This window comes from Podarcis muralis, chromosome 1 (assembly GCF_964188315.1).
Source record: "Podarcis muralis chromosome 1, rPodMur119.hap1.1, whole genome shotgun sequence".
Lineage (NCBI taxonomy): Eukaryota > Metazoa > Chordata > Lepidosauria > Squamata > Lacertidae > Podarcis > Podarcis muralis.
In genome coordinates, this window is record NC_135655.1 from 16998566 (window position 1) to 17018302 (window position 19737).

A 19737-nucleotide genomic window follows, 5' to 3' on the forward strand; every position below is an offset into this window, starting at 1 on the left:
TCTCTCTCACACACACACACACACACTCCCCAGTAACTTTTGTTCACAAACAACTTTGCTTCTAACCTTCTGTACTACTAGAGTAGGCTTACTTATGGAACAATGCATCTGAACACAATAAAAAATTGATGCAGACATCTTTGCAAAAGCTAAAGCCGAATGAAACATAAAAGGCTTTTGGAATGTTAGCACAACACTAAAAGCCTTTCCATCTCTGCCTGTATGGGAAACCCATTGCAGCAATCTGTAAGTATGCATTTGGACATGGCTTTTTAACACCTATCATCTGTACGGCTGTATGATAAAGCAAGATGACATGGCGTTAACAGCTGCCTACTCCAAAACGTATAGAGCAACACGCTAGAAAACGCCTGCACAACTAGTGAAACACCTTTATTTTATTTTTAGTAATAGATTTATAATCCACACTTTCATAACGTATATCAAGGTTGGCATACAACATACAAAGCACCCATTAAAAGAATTAAGAACATCAATAAATACCGATTGGTTAAAATGAAAAAAGATCATGTTGCAAAAGGCCTGTCTGAACAAAAAAGTTTTCAAAAGAGGTCTGGAGGGAAGGAGGGAACTCTAGAATCCCATGGTCTAGGAATCTGTAGTTCCTGCCAAACTTCTACCTGTTTGGCACGGGACCTGCCACATGAAAGCGAACTGAACCTCAGGGACACGCAGGAATCACCAGAAGTGCTCTATCAGAGGATGTCAGTTGACTTAAATGGAACATAAGGGATGAGAAGGTCCTTAATTTACTTTGGGCCCAAGTTATTTAGAGCTTTGTGAATTAATCCAAGTAACTTGAACCTGGCCCAGTAGCATAGCTTTCTCTCAACAGCAGAGTAGCAGGGTTCCAGTAACCTGTTCCTATGAGCAGTTTGGCCATGGCATTCTGTGCTACCTGCAGCTTCCAGACCATTTGTGAGGGCAGACCCACCTAAAATGCATGACAGTAATCAAGTCTTGAGGTTACCATTGCCTGGACCACTGTAGTCAGGCTGTCGTGGTCCAGCAATTGGCATCCCAGCCAGAGCATACCATGATAAATGCAACCCACCAACCATGAATGCCAGTGCAGCAGAAATTTGCGAAATCTCCTGGTCATGTTGCCAGCTTGGTTCTCCTGTTCTGGACAACTGCCTTGAGACCAAGGAGTTACATTCTAGTCAGGTATGACAAGGTGCATACCCATGGAGCTAGCTTAGGAAAAACAAGTCAGATACCAGACTCAGCGAGAAGCTACTCATGTTGCTCCAGCACTAGCCTGGAACTGACTGATGCCAGGAATGGGGAACTTGTGGCCCTCCTGATCCTGGGATTTGTACTACAACATCTAGAGCTGTGTTTCCCAAACTTGGGTCCCCAGCTGTTTTCAGACTACAACCCCTATCATCCATAATAACCGCTCCCCACATCAAATGGGGGGGTGCCTTTTGCATGGGCGCACACAGTGCTCCTGGTAGTACGGGCTGGCTTTCCAGGTAGGGGAAAAGGACTGCCCTGACAATACAACAGAAGGATTATTCAGCTTGGGGGTCACCTGGGGTTGGGGGGACTCCACCTGTCCATGCAATTAGCAGGACCAGTGGTCGGGGGTGATGGGAATTGTCAACCAAAAACAGCTTGAGACCCAAAATTTGGGATACACTGACCTAGATCACTTCCTCCAGTGTGGTGTAGTGGTTAAGAGCAGTAGACTCGTAATCTGGTGAACCAGGTTCACTTCCCCGCTCCTCCACATGCAGCTGCTGGGTGACCTTGGGCCAGTCACACTTCTCTGAAGTCTCTCAGCCTCACTCACCTCACAGTGTGTTTGTTGTGGGGGAGGAAGGGAAAGGAGAATGTTAGCCGCTTGGAGACTCCTTCAGGTAGTGATAAAGCGGAATATCAAATCCAAACTCCTCCTCCTCCTCCTCTTCTTCTTCTTCTTCCTCTCCCCCAGTTTCCAGCAACTGGTGTTTAGAAGCATTACTGCCTCTGAATGTGGAGGTAGAACATAGCTATCGTGGCTGTTAGCCATTGAGAGCTTTATCCTCCATTAATTTCTCTTATCTAATCCTCTCTTAAAGCCACCCAAGTTGGTGGACAGCATTGCCTCCTGTGGGAGCCAGTTCCATACTCTAACTATGCGCTACCCCGATTTGAAGCACATAGCGAGTGCCATGTCCTTTTGAGCTCTTCCCCTTCCTCATTGCCCTCCTCCTTTTAGCTCTACACAGCAGCTTAGGAAAGGTGTTTGCTGGTGCAGAGTGAGGCCGTGATTCTGTCTTCTACATTAGTGAAAGGATGAGAATTCAGGGTTGTGCTGCATCATCAGCACAGGAGGGTTGTTTTGTGGAGCAAGGAAGGACACCCTCCTTCCCCTAGCGCATGAGCCCATCCATTTTTGGAGGTTCTACTTGCATAGAGTGGACACTGGCGATTATCATTTGGCATTTAGGACTCCCAGGATCGGAACCAGCAGGGGGGCGTTCAGAAAAGTCGTCTCATCTTGTGCGCTGAAATATTGTATGTTAATGAATTGGTGTGGGGGAACCGTTCAATCAATGGGCTCGGTTTGCCTCTCGGTGCATTTTGCAAGGCATTGCCAAGGCAACAATGGACGTGAGGAAAGGACTTCCACATCATGAGATCATAAGTGACTGGGCCAGAGAAAAAAGAGGAAGGACGCGGGGGGTGGGGAGGGAGAGAAATGGGGATCGGTTGGCAATTGACGAGCACAAACGCCACTGTGTAGATTTTCATTTTTGCTGTTCTGATCATGCCTCCTTTTTCCTTTTCTTACCTAACCACCATCTGTTGCACAGGCTATGTACATACTATACATTTAAAGCACACACCCCGCCCAGAATTCTGGGAACTGTAGTTTCCCCCCCCTCACAGAGCTACAATTCCTAGCACCTTTAAACAGCATTTCCCAGTTTGTTTTTTTAATTTTTATGTTGGGTAGGGGAGAAATGTGCTTTAGGACTATCTAAAACAAGAGGCTTTGAAACGACAGGTCTTCTGGGACTAAAAAAAGGATGGGAATATACTTTTGAAATGTCGGGTTCCCCGACTCGCCCTGGCGCTTACATCCTCTAATTCACAAAACTGGGATGGAAGGGGGAAAGCAGAAGAGCCCGCCCACCCACTCTAGATGTGTGTGAAGGGCAGGCGGAGCCAAAAGAAGCCTGACAGCTCAAAATATTGGAGAGAATTGTGTCGAGGGTGAATAAAATGGTTGCATGCCATACATTGAAAGGGGAAAGAATTCAAAAGAAATGAAACGATGCAGGGATAGATAGACAGATGATAGATAGATAGATGGAAGGAAGGAAGGAAGGAAGGAAGGAAGGAAGGAAGGAAGGAAGGAAGGAAGGAAGGAAGGAAGGAAGGACACCTTGTATGGTAAAAGCTGCAACAGAATCCGTCCTCCCCCCGCACCATCCCGGTGGCTTCATCTGGGCAGATCTCAGGAAGCAAAGGGTTAAGCAGGCTCCCAAAGAGTCAAGCGCTGTTGGAGAGGGGTGCCTTCCTTGGCCGGGTCTGGCGGAACAGGGGTTAAAAAAAGGAGTCCGCCTGAAACTTTCCCCCCACCCTCTTGCCGGTGCGGATCAAAGGGACCCCGGCGTGGATCTTAAAGGGCAAGGCGGAATGCGAGAGAGATGAATTAAGACCATGAATTACAGGGTGGGTGGGGGACACACACACACACACAAAAACCCAACCCTAACGCGATCCCTGAAACTCTCGCTCGAGCTGCGTGCGCGCGCTCCATCTGCCGAGATCTCGGGGAAACGTGATGAATTAAAAACTCCAAGGTGGTGTGGGGGTTTTGGGGGGGGGGAGGGCGAGGGAGGAGAGAAACTGGAGATCGTGGCAGCGTCTATGTGCCGCGTTGGTGCGCGCCTGCCTGCCTGCCTGCCTCCCTCGGCTCCTGTTGGACGGGGCCACCACTCGATTTCAACTTTCTCTCCTGCGGAACCCGCTCGGCACAGTAACCTGTTACTGGTTCTCCTTCCACCTTCCTCCTCCTCCTCTGCCTTCTTCGCCTGGGCGCTACAAACTGAGTCATTCCGTGTTGCCCATGTCTCCTGGGGAGCTCGCCAGCCTTTCTGCAGCGTGTTCGCTGCTGCTGCTGCTGCCTCCGCCGCTGCTGCTGCTGCTGCGTTCTTCGGGAGTTCACCAGTCAACGTGCAGCCCTGCTGCTCCCATGCAGATCTGGGGTCCGGGTCTGGCCGGGGCTCGGTAGACGGGAGCCGGCGGCAGCAGCCAGCCAAGCCTGCCAGCCAGCCTTTTTGGATAGCCTGAACTATGCATAAATCTGCCGAGTGAACGCTGCTGCTCCCTTTCCATTCACTTGCACCTTGTTTGTTTGATTTCTTGTAGGCCTCTGCGGCAGAGATGGAGAAAATAAGGTAAGTCAACCAGTTTGGGGGTCTCCCCTTCTTCTTCTTCTTCTTCTTCTTCTTCTTCTTCCTTTCTTTCTTTTCTTCTTTCTTTCTTTCTTTCTTTCTTTCTTCCCCTCCCCTCCCCTCCCTTCCCACCCGCCCTCCTGCACTGCTCGTTATAAGGCAGGCGATCTGCTGGGTCTTATACTGATTGAAGACCGTTCATTTCTTTATTCGGGGTGCTTTGGCTATCTGGAAGTAGATTCGATTGCCTGGTTTTGGAAATCTCAGGGGTCTGGAGGAAACTGGGGTGGTGGGTGGTTGTTGAGAGCCTTTTGCAAAGATGTCTATTTCAGAAGGAGCCTCTGTCTGCACAATGCCATGTTTCCATTGCCAGATAAAATAGGAGGCGATACAGTCGATTAAAGAAACGCAGTAGCCACCACTTGGGTCTATTGCCAGAGCATGCTTCCTCTGCTCAGTGAGAACAAGCCAGATCAAATAATTCACAGGGAAAGAAGAGGAAGAGAGAGCTGTCAGTTGAGGGGTCGGGTGGGAATCAACTTTGCATCAAAGCATCCAATTGCCTGTTGTTTGTTTCAGTGTAAATGGTGTAATATTGGTGTTTGGTTTTTTTTGTTTTACGTTTATTTTCTAGCTGGGGTTTTGTTTTGAGTCATTTCTTCTGTGTTCAAACTGTTGTCTGCATGTAGAAGTTTCTTCTCTTAGCATCAACCCCCTGCTTTCAATCAAAGGGGAGATGGCATTTGGAAAATGTGCGAGTTTCCGAGCTCATGTTTTGAGTGTTGCTTGGGAGGTTTCGTTTCTGTATGTCGTTGCAAGGCATTAAAAAAGAAAGGAAGGAAGGAAAAGCCATAGATTTCTTATTGAACCAATTACGACTTGTTTTTGTACAGCGCACAATTAAGTGTGAATGATCTTGTCCACACTTGGAAATAAGCTTCACTGAAGTCCATGGGACTTTCTTCAAAGTAAATATACATAGGATTTGGATTGTATGCAATACAGTGGGATTTGGAGCTATGTTACATCCTCCCTGTGTTTTGACAAGGTTTATATTACCATCCAGAGGTTTTCTGAGTCAGGGATGGAGAACCTGTGGCTCTCCAACTATTGTTGGACTATGATACCCATCATTCCTGGCCATTCGCAGTGCTGGCTGGGGCTGATGGGATTTGGAGTCCAACAGGTTCTCCATTTCTGTTTAAAGATCTGGGGTTTATCAGGAGTCTTTCCTACAGTTTCCAGTGAGCCATTGCCATCAGTAGAACCAACAGAATACAGCTTTCAAACTCGTTGGTGTCACAAAGGGCAGCCACAAAGTTATTAAAAAGTGTCAGAAAGTTGCAAAGCTCTGTGGATTCTGATGAAAAGGTACACAAACGGGGGAAAGAGGAAAACTGAATGGGTTCCTTTAGCTGGATCTTAGCTGGGGGAAGTGCAGGCAGGATTAGTATTCACGAAGACACTGCTTCTGAACACACCCTCGACACTGGTAGCTTTCTTTCATTTCTCATTCATTACTGCTTGGCCTCATGGCCATCAGGGACTAGCCTGGAGGTTCGTTATGGTTCATTAGTGGTCTACACTACTACTGCTTTGAGCGAAGGGTCCTCCTCTGTGTCCTCCATTGATTTAAGGCAACCTGTGGCCCTTCAGCTCCAACCAGCATGGCCAATGGTTGAGGATGATGGGAGCTGTAGTCCAACAACATCTGGGTGGCACCATTTTGGGGAAGGATTGCATTATTCACCCGTCGTTGTTCATGTTGCCTTCTAGTTATCAAATTCCACCAGTCAGGGAACGAACAACACTGAATCAAATCCCACGTCTAGGATATTGCCTCTAGGCATGCCTAACTGCGGAAGATGTTACACTTCCTTTCAGTATTTCCATACCATACAGAACAGGGTTGGATAACCTGCAACCTGCTATGTTTTTGGATTCCAACTCCCACCAGCCCCAGCCAGCATGACCAGTGCACAGGGATGATGGGAGTCAGTGGTCTGGCAATATTCAGAGCTCCCTTGACTGAAGAGGTTGAAGGAATGGGAAGAGATGGGCTGGCCGGGCCTTTTCAAGCGAAGGGAAATATTGTCAACAGAATTATGCTCCAGTCCTCATTATTCAGCCAGAAAAGCCACCAAATTGTGAATTCAATGTAAGTTAATTCTTGCTTCTGCCACAGTTCAATGGTTTTGTCATGCAACTCCCCCCCCCCAAGACTCTGTTGGGCATTAGCTCAAGAAGGGCCCAAATTTTCAGAGCTGTACATTTTTCTGCAATCACACACCGTAAGATATGGTCACTGATCTGTCCCTTTTGCAAATGGGAAAGTGGGGTTGAAAGAAAATGTGTTTCCCCCAAACAAAGCAATAACATCATAACAGAAGGTATTCTGGGGCAAAGCAGCACCACAGAAAGCTAAGCAGGCTTCGTAGCCCCAGAACTTCAAACACTGATTTCAGGAGCAGCCAACACAGATTCCAAGCCCCAGCCAACATAGCCAGTAGCTATGAATGCTGGGAGTTGTAGTCCAACAATGACTAGAGAGCACCTTGTTGGCTACTGCTGCTTTAACTAGTCAAAGGTACCTCTTTTTCTGTTCAACTGACTGCTTCTACATTTTCATTTATTTAGGTATCTTCTACTCATCATTAAACTCAATCCTAGAGCAGGACACAACATGGAAATATATTTTGGGTACCCCTGCCCATAGGGGCCAGTCTTGACAGACTCTAGGGTTGTGTGCCCATCTCACTCTATAGGCCGGGGGCCAGCGCTGTCTGCAGACATTTCCGGTTTGGTTTTTTGGTTTTTTGTTAAAAAAATTGTTTTATCATGTAGTATATGGAAATATATACTACATGATAAAACAATTTTTTTAACAAAAAACAAAAAACCAAACCACAACAGCAATACATCAGGGTTGCATCATGGCAGCAAGAAGGAGACAATTGCAATCTGTTCTTAAAGTGATAAAGTGGACTGATATACTCTGCATGCATGCCAAAGGCACAGGTCCCCTTTCCTGCAGAAAACAGGCTGTCTGACATCCGGTGGATGGTATACAGTGGTACCTCGGGTTACAGACACTTCAGGTTACAAACTCCACTAACCCAGAAATAGTACCTTGGGTTAAGAACTTTACTTCAGGATGAGAACAGAAATCGTGCTCCGGCGGCACGGCAGCAGCAGGAGGCCCCATTAGCTAAAGTGGTGCTTCAAGTTAAGAACAGTTTCAGGTTAAGAACAGACCTCCAGAACAAATTAAGTTCTTAACCCGAGATACCACTGTAGTTTTATGAGGCAATATACTCATAAGTAAATGCAATACACTCCCTAAAAATATGCTTTATTTTTTTTCCTTTTGGGGCCATTTCATCTTGAGTGTGTGCAAGGGCTGGCCTTTTAAAACCTTGCTGGAGGAGGGGACAGGCTTCTCTGTCTCCTGAAAATCTGAAAGAGCATCCTGCTTCTAGATATGCAACTAGCTCTCTTTATTTTTGCCATCTTGGCTTAAAAGGCAGTTTTGTATATAGATACTTGGGTTTCTTTGCCTCTGGTACTGTCCCAACATGAGCACAACCTACAGTTATCACATCTGGGTTGCGTGGCACTCTTCTAATATATTGTTTTAAGCAACACATTTCCATTTATAACACTCACCCACATCACTCTTCATAATCAGGAGGTCCGTTTCCACTCGAGGAAGTCCGAGATGAGCAATGAACCGTGGCTGCACTCGGTGTAGAGGCCAGCCAGGAGACCCAGCAGTGCCTTCATATTCAGGATGCTCTGGCCATGCCACGGCCCATCCACCAGCAGCCTCCCCAGCTGGAGCAGCCAGCCAAGCCCACCAGGCAGGAGTGAGAGGCTACCACAAAGATGCTGAGAAAGCCTCAGCAAGATCCTGTTGGCCTGGATAAGATTTCGGTGCTCAGGCCACTGCACAAGGAAGGCATGAAGCTAAGGGTGTTGGCAGGTGGAAACATCCTGAACATGGAGGTGTTGGTTGACCTCATACTGAGTGCAGCCATGACTCGCCACTCCAGAGGGACAGGTTCATCTTGGACTTCCTTCGGTAGAAATGAACCTCCTAATTATCAAGAGTGACACCAGTGAGTTCCTCACGAACGGTGCCTGGGCACGCTACTCAGAGTCAACATCCTCCTTACCACTGGTGGTGGGCCCGAGAGCCCCACAATCTTCAATATTGATGGGATAGCTCAGTTGGTAGAGCATGAGACTCTTAATCTCAGAGTCGTGGGTTTGAGCCACATGTTGGTTGAAAGATTCCTGCATTGCAGGGGATTGGACTCAATTAGTGGTCCCCAACTGATGGTCCTCAGACCCACATAACCCACCCAAGGGGGCTGTGACACCATTCACATAACAAAAAACTACCATAGAGATAACAACATTTTCAAAAGTAAGGGGTCCATGGATTGGCTTTTGAAAAACAGGGGGTCCGCAGTACTAGCTAATCAGGAACCACAGAACTAGATATGATTCTCGTGGTACCTTCCAACGATATGATTCTATGATCTCACTAACCCTGCCACAATCTTCCAAACCCTCTCTACCACTCCCTCTCAATGCTGTCACCTCAGCCTAACACTTATTTTAATTTACCTGATATACTTACCTACACATTTCACATAATACATGCTGTCGCATACTAGTTTACTGTAATTACACTGATATTTGCACAATATCATTTACATATACATCACAACATCACAACCACCTGTGCAAATCACATCATTCTCCTGTAGCTCAGGAGGTTTGCCAACATGGTGGCCTTCAGAAACTGCCGGATTAAAATTCCAATCAGCTCAGCCAGAGATTGTGGGAGCCATAGTTCAGCAACAACTTCTGGAGGACTCCACGTTGACTGTCCCTGCTATAGCTCAGCTACCCATAAAATCATCACAAGTAAAAATTGAGATAATTTCCTCTCGTCATGAGAGAGTTTCAGCGACATCTATATAGATTCCCAGCTTTAAAAGGAAAACAGAGAGAGTGCATGCTGATGTGAGTGGGTTGTTAAGGGTTCATTAAACTCTCCATTTATATTTACTAAAAGGTAGTAATACAGGAAAGGTGCTCCCACTGTAGAAAATTGAAAGATAGATGATGGACCATGAACTCCAAGACAGATCTTTGTACAGATAGTGAGATGGGAGAAGCCAGATGGGAACAATAAATAGCAGAGCTCTGATTAATATTCTTTGGTTTCAATGTTGAGGTTTACTGTAGCAGTTTTAACAGCACATTCATAAACCTGTCTACTCAGAAGTAAGTCCCATGGATACTGAGATTCATCTCTTTTCCAATCTTCAACATTCACCCTTGTTTCACTTGGCTTCTACTTTCCTTCCTTCTCCTTCCTGGATTAGTTGCAAGAGTGATCCCACTGAATCTGGGGTCCTGCACTTAATGATTTGATTTTGCAAAAACTACATAGCCAATCAGATGTTGTTATGCCATGATGTTGCTGTGCGAAAGTGGAGGCAATTCAGAGAATAAGATGAACGAACAGTGCAAATGAACGAGCAAGTAGCAAATAGTCTAAAAAGCGAGCAAAGTTTGCAAAAGCCCAAACAGCATAATCCTAGGTATGTCTATTCAGGAAACTGTAGTAATGTTGAATTTAGTAGGACTCACTCCCAGAGAAATGTGCTCAGGGATGGATTCAGCCTGAGTCATATGGGCTTGGTTCTTCTAAAGAAGCAAAATGTGTGATCTCAGCACTCGCCCAGTGAAAGGGGCAGGGTTCCATTGTCTGCTTCCATGGCAGCCGGAACAACTGCTGGGTCAGAATTCTTCTTCACATCAAACCTTCTCAGCAAGAAGCAGTGCTTCAATACTGTGATGTAATCCTGTATATCATAATCTCTTTGCTGGAGAGTGGGTCAGGAGAATGATTATATGCCATCAAAGATTGGTACAGGTAGAAGAACTGAGCAGCACCACAGAGAGGAAGCCTTGATATTTTCTTTGTCAGTACCACATTTTCTTATTCCTTACTGTCTTGAGTATTTTAGTTATTCATAACTATTTCTTTTTTAAAAAAAAGCTTACATTTTAAATCTGGTTTATGCCACAAACTCAGGGAGATGATGATCCCCTTGCCATACCAAAATTTTACTTTGTTTCAGTTTAGGATGGACTGAATTCACCAAGTTGGTGCCCTCAATAGGTAGTTTTGGACTCTCAGCTCCCGTCAGCCAAGTGGCAGCATAGCCAGTGGTCAGGGATGATGTCCACAAGTTCTAATGTCATGGGAGAGGGAGAAAAACTTTTCTGTATCTGCTTTCTCCATGCCATGTGTAATTATAGAGTCACAAGCACTGCAAGCTTTTGCCATAGGGGAGCCATGACACCCTCTTGATCATGTTGGCTGTGTTTTCCTGACCCTTTTCCAACTCTCCAATATCCTTTTCGAGACGAGGTCACCAGAGCTGTAGACAATATCCCAAAGGCAGTCCCACCATAGATTATGATATTAGCAGTTTTAGTTTCAATTCCTTTCCTAATGATGGATTTTGGCTTTTTTCACAACTGACACACACTGGGTCAACATCTTCGTCAAGTTATCCTAGTGACCCCAAGTTCTCATTCCTGGTCCATCACTGTCAGTTCAGGCCCTATGAGTATATATGGGGAATTAAACATTTTTGCCCTCACATGCTTCACTTTACGTTTGTTGGAGTCCAACACCGTCTGGAGGGCATCAGGTTGGCAAAGGCTGGTTTAGGCTGTAGATTTCTTGGAGCTGGGACTTTCCTTTTGCTTATTATGGGTTGTATTCAACATAACACTAAGGCTACAGTACTGTCAGCACAAGGATTTCTCCTTGCACAATGGAATATTCTCCTCAGCTTTCCTTGTATGCCCCCTAAATCCATTCTGGGGGTTCCCCCCCAACCCTCTGGAGCAGATGTGGGAACAGTGTGGGGGCACATGGTGGGTGGAGAGGGGGAGAAGTCTTGTTTTCCTAACACTAATCCTTGTGTGCACACAACTATTTCATTGACTGATGTCCTATGTTACAAATAACAATATCAAGTTCTGTGTGCACTGACGGTACAGTAGAAAGAATAACATTGACTTAAATGAAGCTTGACATTTTATGCTGCATCAGTTTATTTTTTAAAGTGCTTCCTTCCATTTTCCTTTGCATTAACACAGGGCTCATCCAAACTTACCTCTGTTCCGTGTTTCCAAGTGGTTTCTCCATCACCACCACCACCACTACAGCGCATTCCCCAGGAAAACCTGTGTTTGTTTGTTTTTCCAAAATATATATATATCATTTTATAACACAAATAAACACAAACAGAAAACAAACAATACAAACAAATTCTTGTCTTGTCCTTATTTTTTCTAAACATTGTTAGGTGGGCTTCCCCAAATCCCCCTATCTGATTTTCATTTTACCTCATCTTTAGCAGTTACATATATCATAATTTCTAACCATTTTTTTCATCACGCTTACTTTAACCATAAAAATCTTCACATTTTATTACTTACAGATAATACTGTTTTAAAATACACTATCTTCTACTTCTAACCCTACAGCCTATATCCACTTCCAAAGCTATTCTAAGATTTAAATACAGTGGTACCTCGGGTTACATAGGTTTCAGGTTATATACACTTCAGGTTACAGACTCCGCTAACCCAGAAATAGTACCTCGGGTTAAGAACTTTGCTTCAGGATGAGAACAGAAATTGTGCAGCGGTGGCGCGGCAGTAGCAGGAGGCCCCATTAGGTAAAGTGGTGCTTCAGGTTAAGAACAGTTTCAGATTAAGAACGGACCTCCGGAACGAATTAAGTACTTAACCCGAGGTACCACTGTACTAACATATTTTTTCAAATATTCTTTAAACTTCTTCCAGTCTTCTTCCACCGTCTCTTCTCTCTGGTCTCGAAGTCTCCCAAGCAGTTCGGCATATTCCATATAGTCCATCATCTTCATCTGCCATTCTTCAGAAAACCTGTGTTTTACCACTGAATCAGAGCAAACAGCAACCAGGTTTTCCATGGAGAAAACACTGGGGACAAAGAAAACCCATTCGGACACACAGTTTTAAAGTGTGGACCTGTATCTGGAAAGCGCTGCACAAAAGGAAGTCTAGATGAGCCTAGAGACTAGGAGATTCCAAGTAAGGAGAAATTGTCCAAGGCCAAGGTCAGAGGTTAGGGTAAAGAATGGTGGGAATCCAAAACACGTTGGGGGAACCAGGCTGGGGGAACCATTGCTAGCATATGCCATTCTTCTCCCTGTTTCTGGTGGATTTCTGCTGCCAGTCCAAATGATGGGTGAAAATCTAAAGGTGCTGTATAGATAATAGAGATGGGTGGGATAATCTATTTGAGTCAACATACCTGAGGCTCTTGGGCATGACTTTCATCATGAAGGAACTGGACTAGACTAATTAAATTTCCCATTGGTGCTTCACTCAGAGTACAACTATTATCTGATCACTTTCCTGGGATATTTGTATCCCAGTAATTAAAGTTACCAGATTAATAAGGCAAAACAGGAGGTGAAATTGCCACGATGGCAAATACATTCCTTATTTCAAACAAGTGATGATTACTTCCTAGCTTAACCATTCAGCGCTCTGAAAAAATATTATTTAAGGAGCAGAGTCAATAAGGTTGAAGCCAGAACTTCATTATACCCAAGGCGAGATTCTGGAATGTAGGGGAAAGTTTATCCAGAAAAAGCAGGGCAAAACTGCAGGAAAATGAAAGATATATTACAAATCATTCTAGACTCACTGTGTGATGATTTACCTTTAGACATTTAAAATATCAGGAAGGGATTTTTGAAGTTACAAGGTGTTAGAATATCACCAATGCATGCTGGAATCAAAGTTCATTTCTTGTGTTTGGTATCTATTGTAGCAGTTGCTCAGGTATGCAAGACTGAAGTCAGTCCAGTAGTCCTTGGTACATACATCATGCAAAACAGGATTGTTTGCTATTAAGAGTCAGATGTTACCATGGGATTGTTGTATGGTAGAGAGTCAATCAGAAGTATTCCATTTGTCATTCTAAAATAGACATAGAAGTGACTCATCATTGTGTGAAGAATAGGAAGGACAATAGTTTCTCAGCAGAGGTTGAGTAGCACTTATTCGGAAGTGTGTAAAAGGCAGTGTCTTGCCTAAGAATACTTAAATAGATTTGTGACTATATATGATGCAAACAGGCTTCAATGGTAAACTTGGGCTCTTGCTGACTCTGCTGCATGAAATAGGATTTTATGATACATTTCTGTTGTTTTAATGGCCCATTTATTGTGGATTGCTTTTATGTACACCACTCAGGCAGGGGTGGCTGGTGTCTGTTGGGATGTGTGGGGCAGAAAGTAGGGAGCCCAAATAGTGAGTGGAGCCAGAGCAAATGATGGATGGAGCCAACCTGTTCTAAATTTGTTCCCATCCTCCTCCCTGATGAGTTCTATAAGGGGCAACATTGAGACAAAGGAGGAGGAGAAAGCAGACAGGCAGGGCAGTTCCTTGGATTGATTGAAATTAGAAGGTTGGCAGGTCAGGGGCTGGCAGGAGACAGACTGAGGTTGGTGTGGCACAGCCTCATTTGCCCTAATGAACTAGCCTCCACTGTACTTAGAAATTTGAATAATTAAGTGGTATAAAAATGTCTTAAATAAAATAAAAAGATAATACTCTGTCCAGAGACCAATGGTATACAGGCTTTATTCAATATATCAGACAATGTACAGCTGCAGGGCAGGCTAGTTTGCAGTAGTTCAGGACCCTGGACAGATCCCTGTAGGACACACAAGGCATTCCTAGCAATACTGGTTGCTCTAGCAATTCTCTGGAAGCCACTGTGAACTCAAACAGTCCTGCAGCCAAGGGATTGCCCCCCTTGCTCTGATGGAAGCCAACTGCAAGAAGTCTATGACAAAAGCATCTCTCACTAAATATAAACAAACTGAAAAGGATATGAATTGAAAGTGCAGACAGTAGATGTGTACCTTTCCCTGTTTGTTTTGTAACACTAAAAACACTTTAATAAAAACATTTTTTTTTAAAAAAAAAAGTCATGCACTGTTTCTGGGTGGCAACTTCAGGGAAAGAAGATACTGGCAGTGCTAGCTTTTGGAACTCCCCTCTTGTAGAAATCTCCCATACAATTGGTATTTGCAAGGTTCTCTAAAGGTGTGGCTTCTGCCCCCAGCCTTCTCAATCATGATACTTCTCTGAGTTCCACATTTGTAGGAAATTGATATTTTATTGTGGCAGCCCACATACTTTGAAACTCCCTGCCTTTTGACATCAGACAGCTCCTTGTACTCTTTTCAGCACCAGATACAAACATTTTTCTTCCAGCAAACCTACCTAGATATGTAGAATATTGGCATGTGTTTTAATCAGGTTTTTAGCTTAATGTTTTAATTAGGCTTTCTTCCGGCAAGCCTACCTAGATATGTAGAATATTGGCATTTGTTTTAATCAGGTTTTTAATTATTTTTAATGTTTAAAATCAGTTGTTTACAATTGTCTTTATTGATAATTTCATCATTTCACTTACTTGTAAACAGCTTTGAGTTTTTTTAAAAGCAAACCACTAGATATATAAACGTTATGAAATTAATTTAAAAAAATGTTTTTATTTGATCTCAAAAGCACATTTAAAATGCATGTTTGTTATGTTTTGAAGCCAATAACTATGTTGCAAAATTCAGAGAGAAGAAAAATCAGCACATTAGTCCAGGAGGCAGGGATCAGGTCAGCTCATACTGGAATTCAAAAAAAATTTAAGCAAATGACATCACAGGGGTCTGCTGAGCTCCCTCATTTTGAAAACTGGGATTCTTCTCATTTTCATTTGCTTTTGTCCAATGGTGTTAGAGGAGAAAGAACGAATGAAATCAGCAGTGTGTGGGCGAAACTCAGAAACTGGTGTAAGAAGATTCTATGAACAGACACAGAGGTATGTACATCTCTGTGCAGCAATTCTGCTTGTTGGTGGAGGAAGTGTGCAGACCTCCTGTGTCACACCTGATCCTTTTGAACTGCAGCCCTAATGATAACTTTGGTGGGGAGAGAATTGGGAAATCCTCAGAAATTAGCCATGAGTACAGGGGAAACTGCTTGTTGAAATGCCAGTGTGCTGTTTTCCTCCCCATCTGCCAGAATACCTGCTGAAGCAGACTGTGCCTAATTATTAGAGATTTGTCAGGCTGCGGAGTTGTGTTCACAAGACTGAGTGTGCATTCTCGGAGCTTGGGAGTGAGGCTAAACTAATCACAAACTTTTTCTTTTAAAAAAAAAAGGATCTGCATTTATGTAGGTTGGCTGTATATGTTTGCATTGACGATGCTTTATAATAAATAAATAAATACCACACACCCCACTAATTACAGTTGACTCGAAAGTGTACAGCCCCAAACCGTGTCTACAAACAAGTGCAACAAAAAAATAGTCCTTTGAGTGCAATGAAAGTACAGTCTGAGGCATACATTATGTTTCACTCTAACAAGGCCCTTAACTGCTGAAGTGAGAAGGCAGCTGGGTTTTTCCTGCCTTGTACCCTATACATATTTATTCCTGGAATTGTTCTTGCTCACTTTGATCTGCAACAACGCTTTACATAGCTGCGTTAAAATCAAGCCTATCCGCCCAAGTGAGTATGGCCCACAAAGGAATGGATGAACATCCTATTCTTTGATGCCTGCCTGGGACTTAAAATATGGAAAGGGGGGGGGGGGGAGAGAAGCTTCTCAAGCATCTATTGAACCATGCCTGTTCTACCCTCCAAAACCCAGCCCAAAGTATAACAAATGCAAGAACTTCTAGGCCTCTAAATATTTAATGTTCGGATCTGCAATAACAGACCATTTTTAAGAAGCAGAATGCAGCCGTACAGATGGATAATTCAGAGGTACAGACACTTTGCTTTCCTAGCCAAGTCAGATGAGGCATTTACAATAAATAAAAACCAGCTGCAATTTAATTACCTAGTGCTCCTACAAAACAAAGCTGGATGAAGCTGGATTATTTTGGGGAGGGTGGGGAGAGAGATGGTCAGCCTCTAAGGGCTTCAGCATTACATTATGCATTGGCACGGAATGCTGGCACTGTTAACTAGTGTGATATTTAATTTTTGGTTTAGCCACCATGGGCAAAGTTCTGTTATGGTGCCAAGTGATGGGAGTTGGGGGGGGGGGTCACAGAGGGAATCTGCAGCACAGCCTGATCTGCTCTTGTACTTCTAACAGCCTCTCGATTTGCAGAAGTCAGCAAGTGAAAACTCCTCACAGCCAGAAGATAAATATTATCACTTGCTTACATCTGGGAACCTTTGGCTTGAAGGGGAGAGTACAAATTCAATAGATAATACTAGAAATATTGAATGTGTAGCTGTGTGTTGTGATAGAATCACAGAGACCAAAAGACGAGCTTCAGCAAATCCTTCCAGCGGGCAGAACCATCTGCCTTAACCCACCCCCACTTAGACTTACAGCGCACCAGTTTCTAGACCTCTTCCGAGTCAGCCTGCTCCTGTGTGAAGTTTTACAATGGCACATTTAGGGCAGTGTAACTGGCTCCCCCTCACAGGGTGCTGAGCCGAGAGGGCACCTTCCAGTATGATACAATACAATACAATACAATACAATACAATACAATACAATTATCTTTATTGTCATTGTCCCATACGAACAACGAAATTGAAAAATCAACATAAGACATTCAAAAACCAACAAGCCTGCTATCCCAGCCTGGTTAGCCCCTAAAAACTCTGATACCCCATTTTTAAATACAATATAGACTCCTTAGGTAAAGGTAAAGGGACCCCTGACCATTAGGTGCAGTCGTGACCGACTCTGGGGTTGCGGTGCTCATCTGGCTTTATTGGCCAAGGGAGCCGGCGTACAGCTTCCTGGTCATGTGGCCAGCATGACTAAGCCGCTTCTGGTGAACCAGAGCAGTGCACGGACATGCTGTGTATCTTCCCACCGGAGTGGTACCTATTTATCTACTTGCACTTTGACGTGCTTTCGAACTGCTAGGTTGGCTGGAGCTGGGACCGAGCAACAGGAGTTCACCCCCATCGCGGGGATTCGAACCGCCAACCTTCTGATCGGCAAGCCCATGAGGCTCAGTGGTTTAGACCACTGTGCCACCCGCATTCCTAGAGACTCCTCACACTGTGTTTAAAACCAAAATCGCATTTGGATAAAAACTGTTTCTCAGGTGGCTAGTCCTAGTCTTTATGACCCTGTACCTTCTTCCAGAAGGCAGAAGCTGAAAAAGATCATTTCCGGGGTGCGCACTATTCTGTGCTATCTCTGCAGCTTTCTTATGGCACCTGGAAGCATAGATTTGATCCAAGGTGGGAAGAGTGCACCCAATTATTCTCTCTGCAGTCTTTACAACCCTGGACAGCATTGTTTTTTCCCTGGCTGTGCCGCTCCCAAACCACACACAGAGGCCATAAGTCTTCCTCCTTCTCAAGGCCTAGTAAGCGCTTGCTTTGGGAAGGTGGCATGAGGGATCTGGAAGGATCCTAGAGTCCTCCTGCCTCTTCCCAAAACTTAGTTAATGTGTGCCCAGATTTGGGAAGAAGGGAGGGCTCTAGGCCCCTGCCAGAGCCCTTACACCTCCTTCCCAAAGCCCAGCACCTCCCTTAGCCGGCTTTGGGAAGGCGGCATGAGGGTGGGCAGCATCAAATTTGGTCTCGCACAAGGTGCCATATTGCCAAGGTCCACCCTTGGGTTTTAACACAATCCCAAATGACCATTTCTCTTCGCCCCTTGCTATGCAGACTGCTTTGCTCCTTAGGCAACTGAACATTCAGAGCCACTAGACCACCTGTGATGGCCTGGGATTCCGATTCGGAGGATGAAACAGAGGAATCCCAGCCTGCACAGGAGTCCCCGCCTCCAGGGCCGGCTGAACTGGGGCAAGGCCTAGATGCTGAAGAGCCTGCACCTGTGGCAGTGCATCAGGAGCTGGCCCCAGGTGAAGCCCTTCTGGCCCCAGAGAGGCTTGACGACTCAGTGGCCACAGGTGAGCCTCCTCCAGGGCCCAGTAACCCTTCGGCCTCTCCTGATCTGCAGAGGCTTAGAGCAGAGAGGCGAAGGGAACTGGTTGCCCCCAGGAGGAGTGCTCGCCTTAAGGCCAGAGGAGGCGGGGCTCCTGGGGGCCGGGACCGCCCCTGGCCTTAGAAGAGGATAAAAGCCCAGTCAGCCCGGCCCCAGGTTGCGGGAGCAACGTCGTTGTTGGCTTCGGACCTTCCTGCGTTCCTGATCCCTGCTCGGCCTCCTGTTCCTGACTATCCGGTACTCCTGTTCCCTGCTCGGCTTCCTGTTCCTGACTATCCGGTACTCCTGTTCCCTGCTCGGCCTCCTGTTCCCGACCATCCAGTGTTTCTGTTCCCTGCACAGCCTCCTGTTCCAGCGTTCCTGTTCACCGCCCGGCTCTCTGCCTCGGACCTTGCCCCTCTTCGTGTGGACTCTGCTACACCCAAGGTACCTTACCCCCGGGACCAGCACAGTTTGCTCCCGCCACACCCGCACTCCCCCTTCGTAGGGGTGCGTTCGGGAAGAGCCAGAGGCCATGGCTGAACAGGCGGCTGCACTGGTGGCTTTGGCCCAGGAGAACCAGGCCTTGTCTCACACCGTGCAGCAGCTCAGTGACGCGGTTGTGGCACTTCAGCAACGCTTGGAAGCCCTACCGGCTCCTGGGGCCGACGCCCCGGCTCCGGGCAAGTACCCAGTGGCTTTGCCTGAGAAATTTGATGGAGCCCCGGCCAGCTTTCCCATGTTCCTGGCCCAGGCCAAGCTGTATATTCAGGGGCGAGCCCGGAACTTTCCTGACGACCGCACCAAGGTGCACTTTTTGATTAGTTTGTTAAAGGACCAGGCGGCCAAGTGGGCGTTGCCGCTACTCAGGCAAGACTCCCCCTTGCTGGCAGACTATACGGGGTTTTGCAATCGTTTGGAGGCCGCGTTCGGCAACCCCCAGAAAGAGAGTCAAGCCAACCGGGCGATTCGGCATTTGAAACAGGGCAAGTCCACGGTGGCCACATATACCACGGAGTTTCGGCTGTTGGCACAGGACTTGACCTGGAATGACTCGGCACTGCGGGACCAGTATCTCGAAGGGCTTTCGGACGAGGTACTGGACCAGTTGGCCACAATGGAACGCCCCACCACGCTGGACACTCTCATTCAACGGAGTCTACAAATAGACGACCGGTTGGAGGATCGTCGTCAGGCCCGGGGTCGCCGACACTTCCAGTTCACGGCACCAGCTTTTTCCGGCAGCCCCA

The 19737-nt window shown here is 45.8% G+C and overlaps 1 protein-coding gene across 3 annotated transcripts in view; it reads left to right on the forward strand.

The window, feature by feature from the left end:
- Positions 1-3687: 3687 nt before the first annotated feature.
- BEGAIN (brain enriched guanylate kinase associated) overlaps positions 3688-19737 on the forward strand; it is a 155109-nt gene continuing 139059 nt past the window's right edge. Inside the window, exon 1 of one of the 3 annotated variants that reach the window (XM_028709145.2) lies at positions 3688-4418. In XM_028709145.2, coding sequence (XP_028564978.2) covers positions 4405-4418 — 14 coding nt within the window. In that variant the 5' untranslated portion in view covers positions 3688-4404. The remainder of the gene's footprint in view (positions 4419-19737) is intronic. The other 2 variants (XM_028709054.2, XM_028709223.2) reach the window with 2 other exon arrangements.